The 14,343-nt window shown below is 40.6% G+C and overlaps 2 protein-coding genes across 5 annotated transcripts in view; both read right to left on the bottom strand.

Annotated features, from left to right (window-relative positions):
- Positions 1-14,343, bottom strand: part of TP53I13 (tumor protein p53 inducible protein 13) — a 343,577-nt gene that overhangs the window by 115,776 nt on the left and 213,458 nt on the right. The gene's annotated exons all lie outside the window — the stretch shown is intronic.
- TAOK1 (TAO kinase 1) overlaps positions 1-14,343 on the bottom strand; it is a 164,494-nt gene that overhangs the window by 93,546 nt on the left and 56,605 nt on the right. For all 4 annotated transcript variants that reach the window (XM_050763307.1, XM_050763310.1, XM_050763308.1 and 1 more), the window contains one exon: positions 10,262-10,486. In XM_050763307.1, coding sequence (XP_050619264.1) covers positions 10,262-10,393 — 132 coding nt within the window. In that variant the 5' untranslated portion in view covers positions 10,394-10,486. The remainder of the gene's footprint in view (positions 1-10,261; positions 10,487-14,343) is intronic.

Below are 14,343 nucleotides of genomic sequence, written 5' to 3'. Positions count from 1 at the left end.
ACAAGATCGTGCCATTGCACTCCAGCCTGTGTAAGAGAGCGAGACTTCGTCTCAAAACAAAAACAATACAAAACAAAACAAAACCATATTGAAATACTACTACACACCCATCAGAATGCAAATTAAAATGACTGTCAATACCAAATGCTGGAGACGATAAAGGGCAAACCAAATTCTCATACACTGCTGATGGGAGTGTAAAATTTCTACCTCTTGATGAAAACATCTGGGAATTGATTATAAAACTAACATAAACTTGCCCAATGACTCAACAACCCCAACCTTGATATTTACTGAAATGAAAACATCCATAAAAAAATAACTGTACATGAATTGTTCACAGCAACTTTATTCATAATAGCCAAAAACTGTAAACAGTAGAGCTTTCTGCCAACAGAAGAATGGAGAAACAAACTGTGGAGTAATCATACAACACTGTTACGGTTAATTTTTTTTTTTTTTGATACGGAGTCTCACTCTGTCGCCCAGGCTGGAGTACAGTGGCGCAATCTCGGCTCACTGCAAGCTCCACCTCCCAGGTTCACACCGTTCTCCTGCCTCAGCCTCCTGAGTAGCTGGGACTACAGGCACCCGCCACCACATCTGGCTAATTTTCTTGTTTGTTTGTTTGTTTTGTATTTTTAGTAGAGACGGGGTTTCATCGTGTTAGCCAGGATGGTCTTGATCTCTTGATCTCGTGATCCACCTGCCTCAACCTCTCGAAGTGCTGGGATTACAGGCGTGAGCCACCGTGCCCGGCCTTTTGTTATGGTTAATTTTATCTGTCAACTGGGCTAGTCCATGTTACCCAGATCTTTAGTCAAATACTATTTATATGTTTCTGTGAAGGCATTGTTTGGATGGCATTTAAATCAGTAAACTCAGGCCAGGTGCACACGCCTGTAATCCCAGGAATTTGGGAGGCCGAGGCGGGTGGATCACTTGAGGTCAGGAGTTCAAGACCAACCTGGTCAACATGGTGAAACCCCATTCTACTAAAAATACAAAAATTAGCCAGGCATGGTGGCGCGTACCTCTAATCCTAGCTGCTCGGGAGGCTGAAGCAGGTGAATCACTTGAACCCAGGATGTGGAGGTTGCAGTGAGCCGAGATCGTGCCATTGCACTCTAGCCTGGGTTACAGAGCCACACTTTGTTTAAAAAAAAAAAAAAAAAAATTTTAGCTGGTCATGGTGGCACACGCCTATAATCCCAGCTACCAGCTACTTGGGAAGCTGAGGAATGAGAATCGCTTGAACCCGGGAGGTGGAGGCTGCAGTAAGCCGAGATTGCACCACTGCACTCCAGCCTGGGCAACAGAGTGAGACTCTGTCTAACAATAAATAAATAAATAACAAATCGGTAAGTTCTAAGTAAAGCAGATTGCCCTCCATAATGTGGATGGACCTCATCCAATCAATTGAAAGCCTTAAGAAACCAACTGACCTCCCCCTGAGGGAGAGGAAATTCTGGCAGCAGATGGTTTTTGGACTCAAACAGCACTACTCCTCCCTGGGTCTCCACATTTCAAGTGAGCTAATTCCTGTAAGTAAATAAAGAAACTGTTATCTGTGTGTGTGTGCATGTGTGTATGTGTGTACCTGCATAAGAAACTACCCAATGGACAAACACAATAAAATATTTTCCCAAAAAAAGGCTTTTTAATATATTGTACTATTACTGTTTCTGGTTTCACTCTTCTGTTTCACTCTTCTCTTTGCCTATTTGGGCATTAACACCATATGGCTTTACTTACTGTGTTGTAACTCTTAATAACTGACAGTTCAAAGCTCCCTTTAGTCCTCTCCTGTGTAATATCCTTTTTCATTATATTCTAGGTTATTCACACTGCCTTACTCTCCTTTTATTCTTTTTCCCTCCAAAGTGGCAAAAATGTCCACAAGAGGGAAATATAGTGATGTTCATCACAGCATTATTTTTAATAGCAAAAAAAAAGGGGAGGAATGACCTGGTCCGGCACAGTGGCTCACGCCTGTAATCCCAGCTCTTTGGGAGGCCGAGGCGGGCAGATCACGAAGTCAGGAGATCAAGACCATCCTGGCTAACACAGTGAAACCCTGTCTCTACTAAAAACAATACAAAAAATTAGCCAGGCGTGGTGCGGGCGCCTGTAGTCCCAGCTACTTGGGCTACTTGGGAGACTGAGGCAGGAGAATGGCGTGAATCCAGAAGGCGGAGCTTGCAGTGAGCCGAGATCGCGCCACTGCACTCCAGCCTGGGTGACTGAGTGAGACTCTACCTCAAAAAAAAAAAAGGCAGGGGGAGGAATGACCTAAATATCTAATCATATCGAATGACAAAAAGCAAATTATGGTATATCAAATACATATATGATTACATAGAAAAAAATGGGCAATACAGCAAAATACGTAACAATATTGTTTGCTTCTGTTTTAGAAAATACATAGTGAATGACAGAATACACATTAAACATTATGTGTTATAGATACATATAGGATGACCAAACATCTCAGGTTGCCCTGGACTAAGGTGTTTCTAGGACATAAGACTTTCACTGATAAACTGGGAGCGTCCTGGTCAAACTAGGATGACAGGAGATATACACATATTATGTTAAAAGCTGAAAAGATTTAAAGTGAGGCCAGGTGCGGTGGCGCATGCCTGTAATCCCAGCACTTTGGGAGGCCAAGGCGGCTGGATCACCTGAGGTCAGAAGTTCAAGACCAGTCTGTGCAACATGATGAAACCCCGTCTCCACTAAAAATATAAAAATCAGCCAGGCATGGTGGCACACACATGTAATCCCAGCTACTTGGGGGGCTGAGGCACGAGGATCACTTGAACCTGGGAGGCAGAAGTTGCAGTGAGCTGAGATCATGCCACTGCACTCCAGCCTAGGCACAAGAGACAGACTCCACCTCAAAAAAAAAAAAAAAAAAAAAGTAAAAAAAAGAAAATAAAATATTATCAGTGGTTACCTGAAGGGAAAATAATTACAATTAATGGTTTCTTTCCTTTAATGCTTTTTTTTTTTTTTTTTTTTTTTTTTTTTTTTTTTGAGGCGGAGTCTTGATCTGTCACCCAGACTGGAGTGCAGTGGCGCGATCTCGGCTCACTGCAAGCTCAGCCTCCAAGGTTCACGCACTTCTCCTGCCTCGGCCTCCAGAGTAGCTGGTACTACAGGCGCCCACCACCGTGCCCGGCTAATTTTTTGTATTTTTAGTAGAGACAGGGTTTCACCGTGTTAGCCAGGATGGTCTCAATCTCCTGACCTCGTAATCCACCTGCCTCGGCTTCCCAAAGTGCTGGGATTACAGGCGTGAGCCACCGCGCCCGGACCAATGCTTTTGTTTTTAAAGTTGGTATGTTACCTTTACATGAACATGGTAAGTTTTTACTAAGAGTCTTTTACTGAAAATCTCCAAACAGAATTAAAGAGAAGATGCAAGTAAGTAAATCAGAAAAGAATGTGGGGCCAGGTGCAGTGGCTCACACCTGTAATCCCAGCACTTTGGGAGGCTGAGGTGGGCGGATCACTTGAGGTCAGGAGTTCAAGACCAGCCTGGCCAACATGGTGAAACCCCAACTCAACCAAAAAATACAAAAATTAGCCAGGTGTGGTGGCATGCACCTGTATATTCCCAGCTACTTGGGAGGCTGAGGTGGGAGAGTTGCTTGAACCTGGGAGGCAGAGGTTGCAGTGAGCCAAGATCATGCCACTGCACTGCAGCCCGGGCGACAGAGTGAGACTCTGTCTCAAAAAAAAACTAAAATAAAATAAAACAAAAAGAAAAAAAAGAGAGAAGAAAAGAATGGGGGAACGTTATAGAAATAGAACTATATATGAGATATAGTCTCTATAAATGAGAATATTACAGGTTGAGTATACCTTATGCAAAATGCTTGGGACTGGAAGTGTTTCAGATTTCAAATTTTTTCATATTTTGGAATATCTGCATTATACTTACTGGCTGGGTATCTCCAGTATGAAAATCCAAAATCTGAAATGCTCGAATGAGCACTGAATTTTCAGATTTGGGATGCTCAACCTGTAACAGACAAATTCCTAGAAACTTACAAACTAAACTAACCCAAGAAAATAGAAAATCTCAACAGACCTATCACAAGAGATTGAATCTGTAATCAAAAACCTCCCAAGAAAGAAAAGTTCAGAACCAAATGACTTCCCTAGTAAATTCTACCAAACATTCTTTTTTTTTTTTTTTTTTTTTTTTTTTTTTTTTTTTTTTTTTGAGACAGAGTCTCGCTCTATCCCCCAGGCTGGAGTGCAGTGGCATGATCTTGGCTCACTGCAACCTCCACCTCACGGACGGGTTCAAGCGATTCACACGCCTCAGTCCCCCAAGTAGCTGGGACTACAGGCATGCGCCACCACACTCAGCTTATTTTTGTATTTTTAGTAGAGATGGGGTTTCAACATGTTGGCCAGGCTGTTCTCGAACTCCTGACCTCAGGTGATCTGCCTGCCTTGGCCTCCCAAAGTGCTGGGATTACAGGCATGAGCCGCCACACCCGGCCCTACCAAACATTTAAAGAAGACTAACACCAATCTTCTAAAAAACTCTAACAAAAAATAGAAAAGAGGGGAACACTTCCTAACTCACCCTATGAAGGCAGTATTACCCTGGTGCCAACACTAGATAAAGACATCACAAGAAAACTACAGACCAGCATCTCTTACAAATGTGGAATGAAAAATTCCCAACACCATACTAGCAAACGGAAACCTAGAACATATTAAAAGAATTACAAACCGCGATGAAGTTTGATTTATCCCAGACATGTAAGGGTGATTTAACCTAACAAAATCAATCAATTTGATATATCACATTAATAACATGAAAAAAAAAAAAAAAACACATGACCCAGCTTGATGCAGAAAAGGCATTTGACAGAATCCAACGCTTTCATGATAAAAACACTCAAAAAGGCCGGGCACGGTGGCTCAAGCCTGTAATCCCAGCACTCTGGGAGGCCGAGACGGGCGGATCACGGGGTCAGGAGATTGAGACCATCCTGGCTAACATGGTGGAACCCCATCTCTACTAAAAAAATACAAAAAAACTAGCCGGGGGTGGTGGTGGGCGCCTGTAGTCCCAGCTACTCAGGAGGCTGAGGCAGGAGAATGGCATCAACCCGGGAGGCGGAGCTTGCAGTGAGCTGAGATCCGGCCACTGCACTCCAGCCTGGGCAACAGAGTGAGACTCCGTCTCAAAAAAAACAAAAAAAAAAAAAAAACAAAAAAAAAAAAACCTCAAAAAAATAGGAATAAAAGGAACTTCTTCAACATGATAAAGGGTTATTTATTAAAAACCCAGTACTAACACCATACTCAATAGTAAAAGGCTAAAAAGACTTTCTCACTAACATCAGGAACAAGACAACATGCTCACTTTCACCATGGCTGTTCAACACTGTACTGAAAGTTCTAGCCCGGGGTATTAAGACAGGAAAAATGAAAGGCATTTAAGTTGCAAAGAAAGAAGTAAAACCATCTCCATCTGCAAATGATATAATACTGTATGTAGAAATTTCAAAGAGTTCAACAGAAAGATACTAGAACATACAAACTCAGCAGAGTTGTAGGGTACAAGATGAAGATACAAAAAACAGCTACGTTTCCATACATCAGCAATGAACAATTTCAAACAGAATTAAGAAAGTAATTCCACTTACACTAGCATCTAAAAGAATAAAATACCCAGGAATAACCAAGTGCAGTGGCTCACACCTGTAATCGCAGCATTTTGGGAGGCTGAGGCAGGCAGATCACTTGGGTGGATCTCTTGAGGTCAGGAATTCGAGACCAGCCGGGCCAACATGGTGAAACCCCATCTCTACTAAAAATACAAAAATTAGCCGAGTGTGGTGGTGTGTGCCTGTAATCCCAGCTACTTATGAGCCTGAGGCAGGAGAATCACCTGGGAGGCAAAGGTTGCAGTGAAGATCGTACCACTGTACTCCAGCCTGGGTAACAAAGCAAGACTCTGTCTCAAAAAAAAACCAAAAAACAAAAAACACCATCCTGGCTAACACAGTGAAACCCCATCTCTGCTAAAAATACAAAAAATTAGCTGGGCGTGCTGGCATGCGCCTGTAGTCCCAGCTACTTCAGAGGCTGAGGCAGGAGAATTGTTTTGAACCCGGGAGGCGGAGGTTGCAGTGAGTTGAGATCGTGCCACTGCACTCTAACCTGGGCGACAGAGTGAGACTCCGTCTCAAAAAAAAAAAAAAAAAAAAAAAAAAAAAAAAACCTAAGAATAAGTTGCATAGAGGTGAAACATTTACAACTAAATGCAAAATAATGCTCAAAGAAATTAAAGATATAAATAGAATATCTTTAATTTAGATTAGAAAGACGTTCTATGTTCATGGATTAGAAGACTTAATATTATTATGACAAGTAATCTATAGATCTACAAAAAGTGATCTATAGAGTCAACTCAATCCCTATCAAAATTCTAAGTCTTTTTTTGCAAAAATAAAAAAGCCATGTCAACGGGAAAGTGGTAATAAGAAAAAAAGAAAAAGCCAATCCTCAAATTCATATGAAATTTCAAGGAGCTCTAAAACAAACCTTAAGAAGAATAACAAAGTTGGAGGAATAAAACCTCTTGATCTCAAGCTTACCACAAAGCTGCAGTCATCAAAATGGTGTGGTAGTGACAGAAAGATAAGACATATAGATAAGTGGAACAGAATTAAGAGATCAAAAATTAATGTACGAAATATGATCAATTGATTTGACAAGGATGCCAAGATAATTCAATGGGGGAAATAACAGTCTCTTTAACAGATATACTGGGAAAACTGGATTTACACACACAAAAGAATGAAGTTGGGGCCAGGTGTGGTGGCTCACACCTATAATCCCAGCACTTTTGAGAGGCCAAGGTGGGTGGACTGCTTGTGCCCAGGAGTTCAACACCAGCCTGGGCAACATAGCAAAACCCCATTTCCAAAAAAAAAAAAAAGCAAAAAACTTAGCTGGACCTGGTGGTGTACACTTGTGGTCCCAGCTATTCTGGAGGCTGAGGTGGGAGGAACACCTGAGCCCAGGGAGGTTGAGGACGTAGTGGGCCATAATGACTCTGCTGCACTCCAGCCTGGGCAACAGAGTGACAGACCCTGTCTCAAAAAAACAAACAAACAAAAACAAAAAAACCCAAAGTGAATGAAGTTAGACCTCTACCTCACATCATATATAAAAACTAACTCAAAATATAGCTGGGTGTGGTGGCGTGCACCTGTAATCCCAGCTACTCAAGAGGCTGAGGCAGGATAATTGCTTGAACCCGGGAGGTGGAGGTTGCAGTGAGCCGAGAACGTACCACTGCACTCCAGCCTGGGCAACAGAGCAACACTACGTCTCAAAAAAACAAAAACAAAAATCTACCTCAAAATAGGTCAGGTGTGGTGGCTCACACCTGTAATCCCAGCACTTCGGGAGGCAAAGGCAAGAGGATCACTTGAGGTCAGGAGTTTGAGACCAGCCTGGCCAACATGGCAAAACTCCGTCTCTACTAAAATGCAAAAATTAGCCAGGGGTTAGTGGTATGTGCCTCTAGTCCCAGCTAATTGGGTGGCTAAGACATAAGAATTGCTTGAACCCGGGAGGTGGAGGTTGCAGTGAGCCAAGTCTGCGCCACTGTACTCCAGCCTGGGCGACAGAGTAAGACTCTGCCTTATTAAAAAAAAAAAAAATTACTCAAAATAGATAAATGACCTAAATATAAGAGGTAAAACTGGCCAAGCAAGGTGGTTCACGCCTGTAATCCTAGCACTTTGGGAGGCCGAGGCAGGTGGATCACAAGGTCAGGAGATCAAGACCATCCTGGCTAACACGGTGAAACCCCGTCTCTACTAAAAATACAAAAAATTAGCTGGGCCTGGTGGCAGGAGCCTGTAGTCCCAGCTACTGGGGGAGGCTGAGGCAGGAGAATGGTGTGAACCCGGGAGGTGGAGCTTGCAGTGAGCCGAGATCGCACCACTGCACTCCAGCCTGGGTGACAGAGCGAGACTCTGCCTCAAAAAAAAAAAAGAACTAAAACCATAAAACTCTTCATACAAAACATAAGAATAAATCTTCATGACCTTGAATTTGGCAATATATTTTTAAACACGACACCAAAAGCATAAGGAACAACAAAAAAATTGGACTTCATCAAAATTTAAAACTCTTGTGTATCAAAAGACAATTATCAAGAAAGTAAAAAAAATAAACTACAGAATGGGAAAAAATACTAGCAAATCATATATCTGATAAAGATTTTATATCCTGAATACACTAAAAACCCCTGGCTGGGCATGGTGGTTCATGCCTATAATCCCAAAACTTTAGGATGCCAAGGCGGGTGGATCACCTGAGGTTAGGAGTTTGAGACCAGCCTGGCCAACATGGTGAAATCTTGTCTCTATTAAAAATACAAAAATTAGCCGGGCATGGTGGTGGGTGCCTGTAATCCCAGCTACTTGGGAGGTTGAGGCAGGAGAATCGCTTGAACCTGGGAGGCGGAGGTTGCAGTGAGCCGAGATTGCGCCACCGCACTCTGGCCTGGGCAAGAAAAACAAAACTCCTTTTCAAAACAAACAAACAAACAAAGAACCCCTACAGTTCAACAAGAAAGAGACAGCCCAAATATAAAAATGGGAAAAGGAATATACGTTTCTCCAAAGAAGATCTACAAATGGCACTGGAAAAGATGCTCAACATCATCAGTCATTAGGGAAATATAAACCAAAACCACAATGAGATATCACTTAACATCTAGTAGGATGGTTATAATAAAAATAATGGAAAACAAAAGGCACTGTTGAGGACATAAAGAAATTGGAACACTCATACATTGCTGGTGGGAATGGAAATGGTGCAACTGCTGTGGTGCAGTTTGGCAGTTCCACAAACACACACAGAATACTGTAGGAACCCGCAAATCCACTCCTAGGTACATACTCAAAATTGAGAACAGGGACTCAAGATACACATCAATGTTCATGGCAGCATCATTCACACTAGTCAGAAGTATAAACAACCCACATGTTCATCAACAGATGCATAAACAAATTATGGTTTATACATACAATGGAATATTATCAGCTATAAAGAAGAATGAAGTTCTCACACATAATGCAATATGGATGAAGCTCAAAAACAATCAGTTAAATAATATAAGCTAGAAATCAAAAGAATAAATATTGTTTGGCTCCATTTCTATGAATATCTAGAAATATCTAAGCAAATTCATCGAGATGAAGGGAGATTACAGGTACCAGGGGCTGGGTGGAGGGTGAAATAGGCGTTACTGTTAATGGATACAGAGTTTCTATTTCGGGTGATGAAAATGTTTTAGAAGTAGATGGTGGTAATGTTTGTGCAAATGTTAAAAGATAATTAAAATAGCAAATTTGATAATTTTTTTTTAACTCACATGCACACACACAAATGCATATAAAAGAAACAGACTTTGGTATATCTGTCAAATAATAATCCTAGACCTCCACAAGACTAAGATTGACTCTGAATGGGACTTTATGGAAGTAGAAATCAGTCAAAGTTTATGTTTTGCAGTATTTAACTCTATAGCAATGCAAGCCATGAGACTCATAAAAAAGGTGTGCTAAGAATTCTAAAAAAGTAACACATAAGTTAAAGCAAAATAATTTTTTTTCTTATTCTTTCTTTCTATTTATTTATGCGTTTGTTTGTTTATTTTTGCAACAGGATCTGGCTCTGTAACCCAGGCTGGAATGCAGTGGTACAATCTCGGTTCACTGCAACCTCTGCCTCTTGGGCTCAGGTGATTTTCCGGCCTCAGCCTCCTGAGTACCTGGAACTACAGGTGTGCACCACCACACCTGGCTAAGTTTTGTATTTTTTGTAGAGGCAGGGTTTCACCATGTTGCCCAGGGTGGTCTCGAACTCCTGGGCTCAAGGGATCCACTCAACCTTGCCTTGCAAAGTGCTAGGATTACAGGCATGAGCCACCAAGCCTGGCCCACAAAATAATATTCTTTCTCATTTTTTCAATAATCCAAGTAGTTCAATAAATAAATCTATTTTCATATTTGAATCTTACACACACACACACACACACACACACTCACTCAATCATGCTCTCGCTCTCTCTCTCTCCCCCCCACCTATGCAAGTGACTATAAAATGACTATGGCCTATATCTCTTTTCATTACTGTATTTTGCTCTGTCAGGAGCGCACATTAAGTAAATGCTGGTCACTAAAATCAAGCCATTAACACTTACAAAATACACTGCTCCAAAGCTTCCATGGCCAATTTCTCTGAGATCTGTGAAGAGCTTCTCTGGATCTTCTTTGAAGAAGAGTTCTGCAATTTCAGGGTCCTTCAGGCTGCCTGCTCTGTTAGTTGATGGCATCCTGCTGAGCAGTCAGCTGTCTGATTCTAATTTTATACTGCTATCCCGATCCTTGGTTCATCTGTATGAATGAAGTCACGTTGACATAAACTACTGTAGAAAAATAGAAAAAAAAAAAAATCAGAAAAGGCAAAAACTGTTAAGAATAATTAGTATAAGGTCATATACTGATCTACAAATTTCTCTCATGTCTAAAATTTCACTGAAAAGGCAGTGTGGATACTACTGCAGTAGCTCCTAAACCTGTTTCATCATCATAAACACCTATGGTACTTCAAAAACAGATTCCTACTATACAGCATTTTTAAAAAATGAGATAATCTTTGTACTTTGGGAGGCTTTCTAAGTCAATACTTAAAAATTTATCCCCTTCTGATGCACTTATCTCATCAATAGAGAAGATAATATAAAAGAGACTATTTTAAAAATACATAATAACTCAAGATGTGCCCACAGTATTTTTGACAACAGGAAGCTTCCTTTTCTGTTCAGATACCATATGCCAGGGTATTAATCAACTCTAACAGACATTCAAAGAAAAATACAGTGGGAGAAAGTAATGTATTTCACACAGACAACTGTTTCGCCATAAACTTGATTCACCTGATTCACATTAAAGTATGCCCTTTATCAACTCTGTTTCATTAAATAAGTAGAAATACAGATAACCAGAAAATTTCCTGGCAGTTATCCTATCAATTCCTTTATATCAGATTACCCAGTTTTAACACTGGCTGTCATAGCCAGACTCAGTGGCTCATGCCTGTAATCCCAGCTCTTTGGGAGGTCAAAGCAGAAGGATCGCTTGAGACCAGGAGTTCATGACCAGCGTGAGTAATATGGTGAGACCCTGTCTCTAAAAAAATAAATTTAAAAAATTAGTCAAGAGTGGTGTCATGCACTTATAGTCCCAGCTACTTCGGAGACTAAGGCGGAAGGATCACTGGAGTTCAGGAGGTCAAGGTTGCAGTGAGCTATGATCACACCACTGCACTCCAGCCTGGGCAACAGGGTGAGATCCTGTCTCAAAACAAAACAAAACTGGATGTCATAACTAAGAGGCTTCAGAACCCGGACTCTGGAATGACACTGCCGGATAGGAATTCCAGCAACACTAGTTCTGAAATTAGGTAATATCATTTTCCTAATCTGTAAAATGAATATAGGCCAGGTGTGAAAGCTCACACCTGTAATCCAAGCATTTTGAGAGGTCAAAGTGCGAGGATCACTTGAGGCCAGGAGCTCGAGACCAGCTTGGACAACACAGCAAGATCTTCCCACACAAAAAATTACAAAATTAGCTGGGTGGTGTGGTGTGCTCCTATAGTCCTAAGCTACCTGGGAGACTGAGGTGGGAGGATCACTTGTGCCCAGGGGTTTGAGGTTACAGTGAGTGATCACCCCATGGCATTCCAGCCTGGGCAACAGAGAGAGACAGAGACCCTGTTTGTTAGATGAAAGAAAGGAAAGGAAAGGAGAAAGGAAAAGGAAAAGGAAAAGGAAAAGGAAAGGAAAGGAAAGGGAAGGAAAGGGAAGGGAAGGGAAAGGAAGAAAGGAGGAAATAATCTACTTCATAGTGTAATCGGGAGGGTTAAATGAGTTAATAAATCAAAGCATAGAGTAATACTCTGGCATAATAAGCACTACAGTAAGTGTTAGCTATTTTATTTTAACTTGCTCAAATTCAGCAATTTTTAAAAACTCCAAAATTGATTTCATCAGGCTTTTTTTTTTTTTCCTTTTTTGAGACGGAGTCTCACTCTGTCGCCCAAGCTGGAGTGCAATAGCACAATCTCAGTTCACTGCAACCTCCAACTCCCAGGTTCAAGCAATTCTCCTGCCTCAGCCTCCCAAGTAGCTGGAACTACAGGCATGCACCACCACCCCCAGGTAATTTTTGTATTTTTAGTAAAGACAGGGTTTCACCATGTTGGCCAGGCTGGTCTCAAACTCCTGACCTCAAGTGATCCGCCTGCCTCGGCCTCCCAAAGTGCTGGGATTACAGGTATGAGCCACCACACCTGGCCTGATTTCATCAGACTTTTAAGAGAAAAAAACAGCTCCATCTAATTCTTGTCAAGTAACTGAAGCAATTTTAATTCTTACTAGAAAACTTCTTTGTAACTATATAAAATACATTTATATATCTTTTGTACCTCCCTAAATTAACACTACACTGCAATAAAAAGATATATTGTTAATTTGCATTCAATTTCTAATATACATCCAAGGCTGCCCCACATACTTTTACCAATTTCCCTGTTCTAGAAGTTCCCTGGAGCAGTCTCAATCACAGTTCTTCCAAGAATATGTGACCACAGCAAAGTCACTTAACTTCTCATTCCTAAACTGAGTAGGCTGAACTAAATTCCATACAAAGTATACATTTTCTATTAATCAACCTATTTAAAAAAACAAACTTCAGTGTTACTTAAGACCGTATTTAAGAATTCTGAATAAGTTTTAGTACCCTTATTAGAAGAATTATTTTACATTAAAATTTTCTAACTGGGTCCATGATCTGCATCTTCTTTCTTATCTACCTAACAAATTCCCACTCAAAGTCTTTCGAGATTTAGATTGAATGTCACGATGTTTGCAAAATCTTAACTCTATTAGGAAGAGTTGATCACTCTCCCTTTATGCCTCCAACTCATCCTGCAGCATTTACCATGCTATATTGCAATTATTTAACTCTCTCTTTCCTAAATAAGCAGGCACAGCATGTCTCATTCATTTTTGTATCCTTTCTCCAGCTTCTACCCCTTACCATCTACAGTTAATATTATATAAATATTGCTGAATAAAACAATATACTTAATTCTCTTCTATGTAATTCCTAAAAATTTCATTTCCATAAATACTTACAGAACAAACAGTATGCATAAGACTAAGATATACAAACACATTAAAGTTATTAAGAACAGAGAAAATGCAGGATAACAACTTCCAGAAAATCAGAGACAAGAAATAATTAGGAAATTGATATACTTGTTCTACCAAAGACCAAAGGATAACACAATACTATCACCATCACAAGAGTAAAATACTAAAACAAAAAGACAAGGAAATTAATAACCTAAAAGACCCAGAAACAAACCCATGTATGTCTATCTTGGAATTTAACACACACAGTTAAAGGAGAAGAAATAAAGGTTGAGAAAACTTGACAATCCATTTGGAAAAAATAAAAAGGCTATATGCCTATCACATATCTTACCATAAACATAACTGCTAAATGCTTAAAAAAGCATCTCAAATCAATGGGGAAAAGACTGATTTGATAAAAATGTGTTGTTAGGAGAGCTTAAAAGCCATGTGAGAGAAAAATCATACCTTTTCCTCAAACTGAACATCAGAATTACATAGGGATCAGATACACAAATATAAAAAAAGCAACTACACAAGTACTGGGAGGAAATATGAGTAAATTTCTTTGTAATCAGTATGAAGAAACTTATCTATGATCTACATGCAAAGCAGTAAGAAAAAAACATATGTGACAATATAAAAAAGAAAAATTGAGAGGAGGAAACACAGTAAAAGACACCAAAAATAATAAAAAACAGATAAACTTGGTATGAAAGCAGGAAGTACATCTGTAAGAATTTAAAAATAAATAAATAAAAAAGGCCGGGCGTGGTGGCTCAAGCCAGTAATCCCAGCACTTTGGGAGGCAGGCGGGTGGATCACCTGAAGTCAGGAGTTCAAAACCAGTCTGGCCAACATGGAGAAACCTCGTCTCTTTTAAAAACACAAAAATTAGCCGGGTGCAGCGGTAGGCACCTGTAATCCCAGCTACTCGGGAAGCTGAGGCAGGAGAATCACTTGAACCCAGGAGGCAGAGGTTGCAGTGAGACAAGATCTCGTCATTGCACTGTAGCCTGGGCGACACAGTGACACTCTGTCTCAAAAAAAAAAAAAAACAGGGCCGGGCAAGGTAGCTCACA

This window comes from Macaca thibetana, chromosome 16, assembly GCF_024542745.1.
Source record: "Macaca thibetana thibetana isolate TM-01 chromosome 16, ASM2454274v1, whole genome shotgun sequence".
Lineage (NCBI taxonomy): Eukaryota > Metazoa > Chordata > Mammalia > Primates > Cercopithecidae > Macaca > Macaca thibetana.
This window is presented reverse-complemented; position numbering and strand designations above follow the sequence as displayed.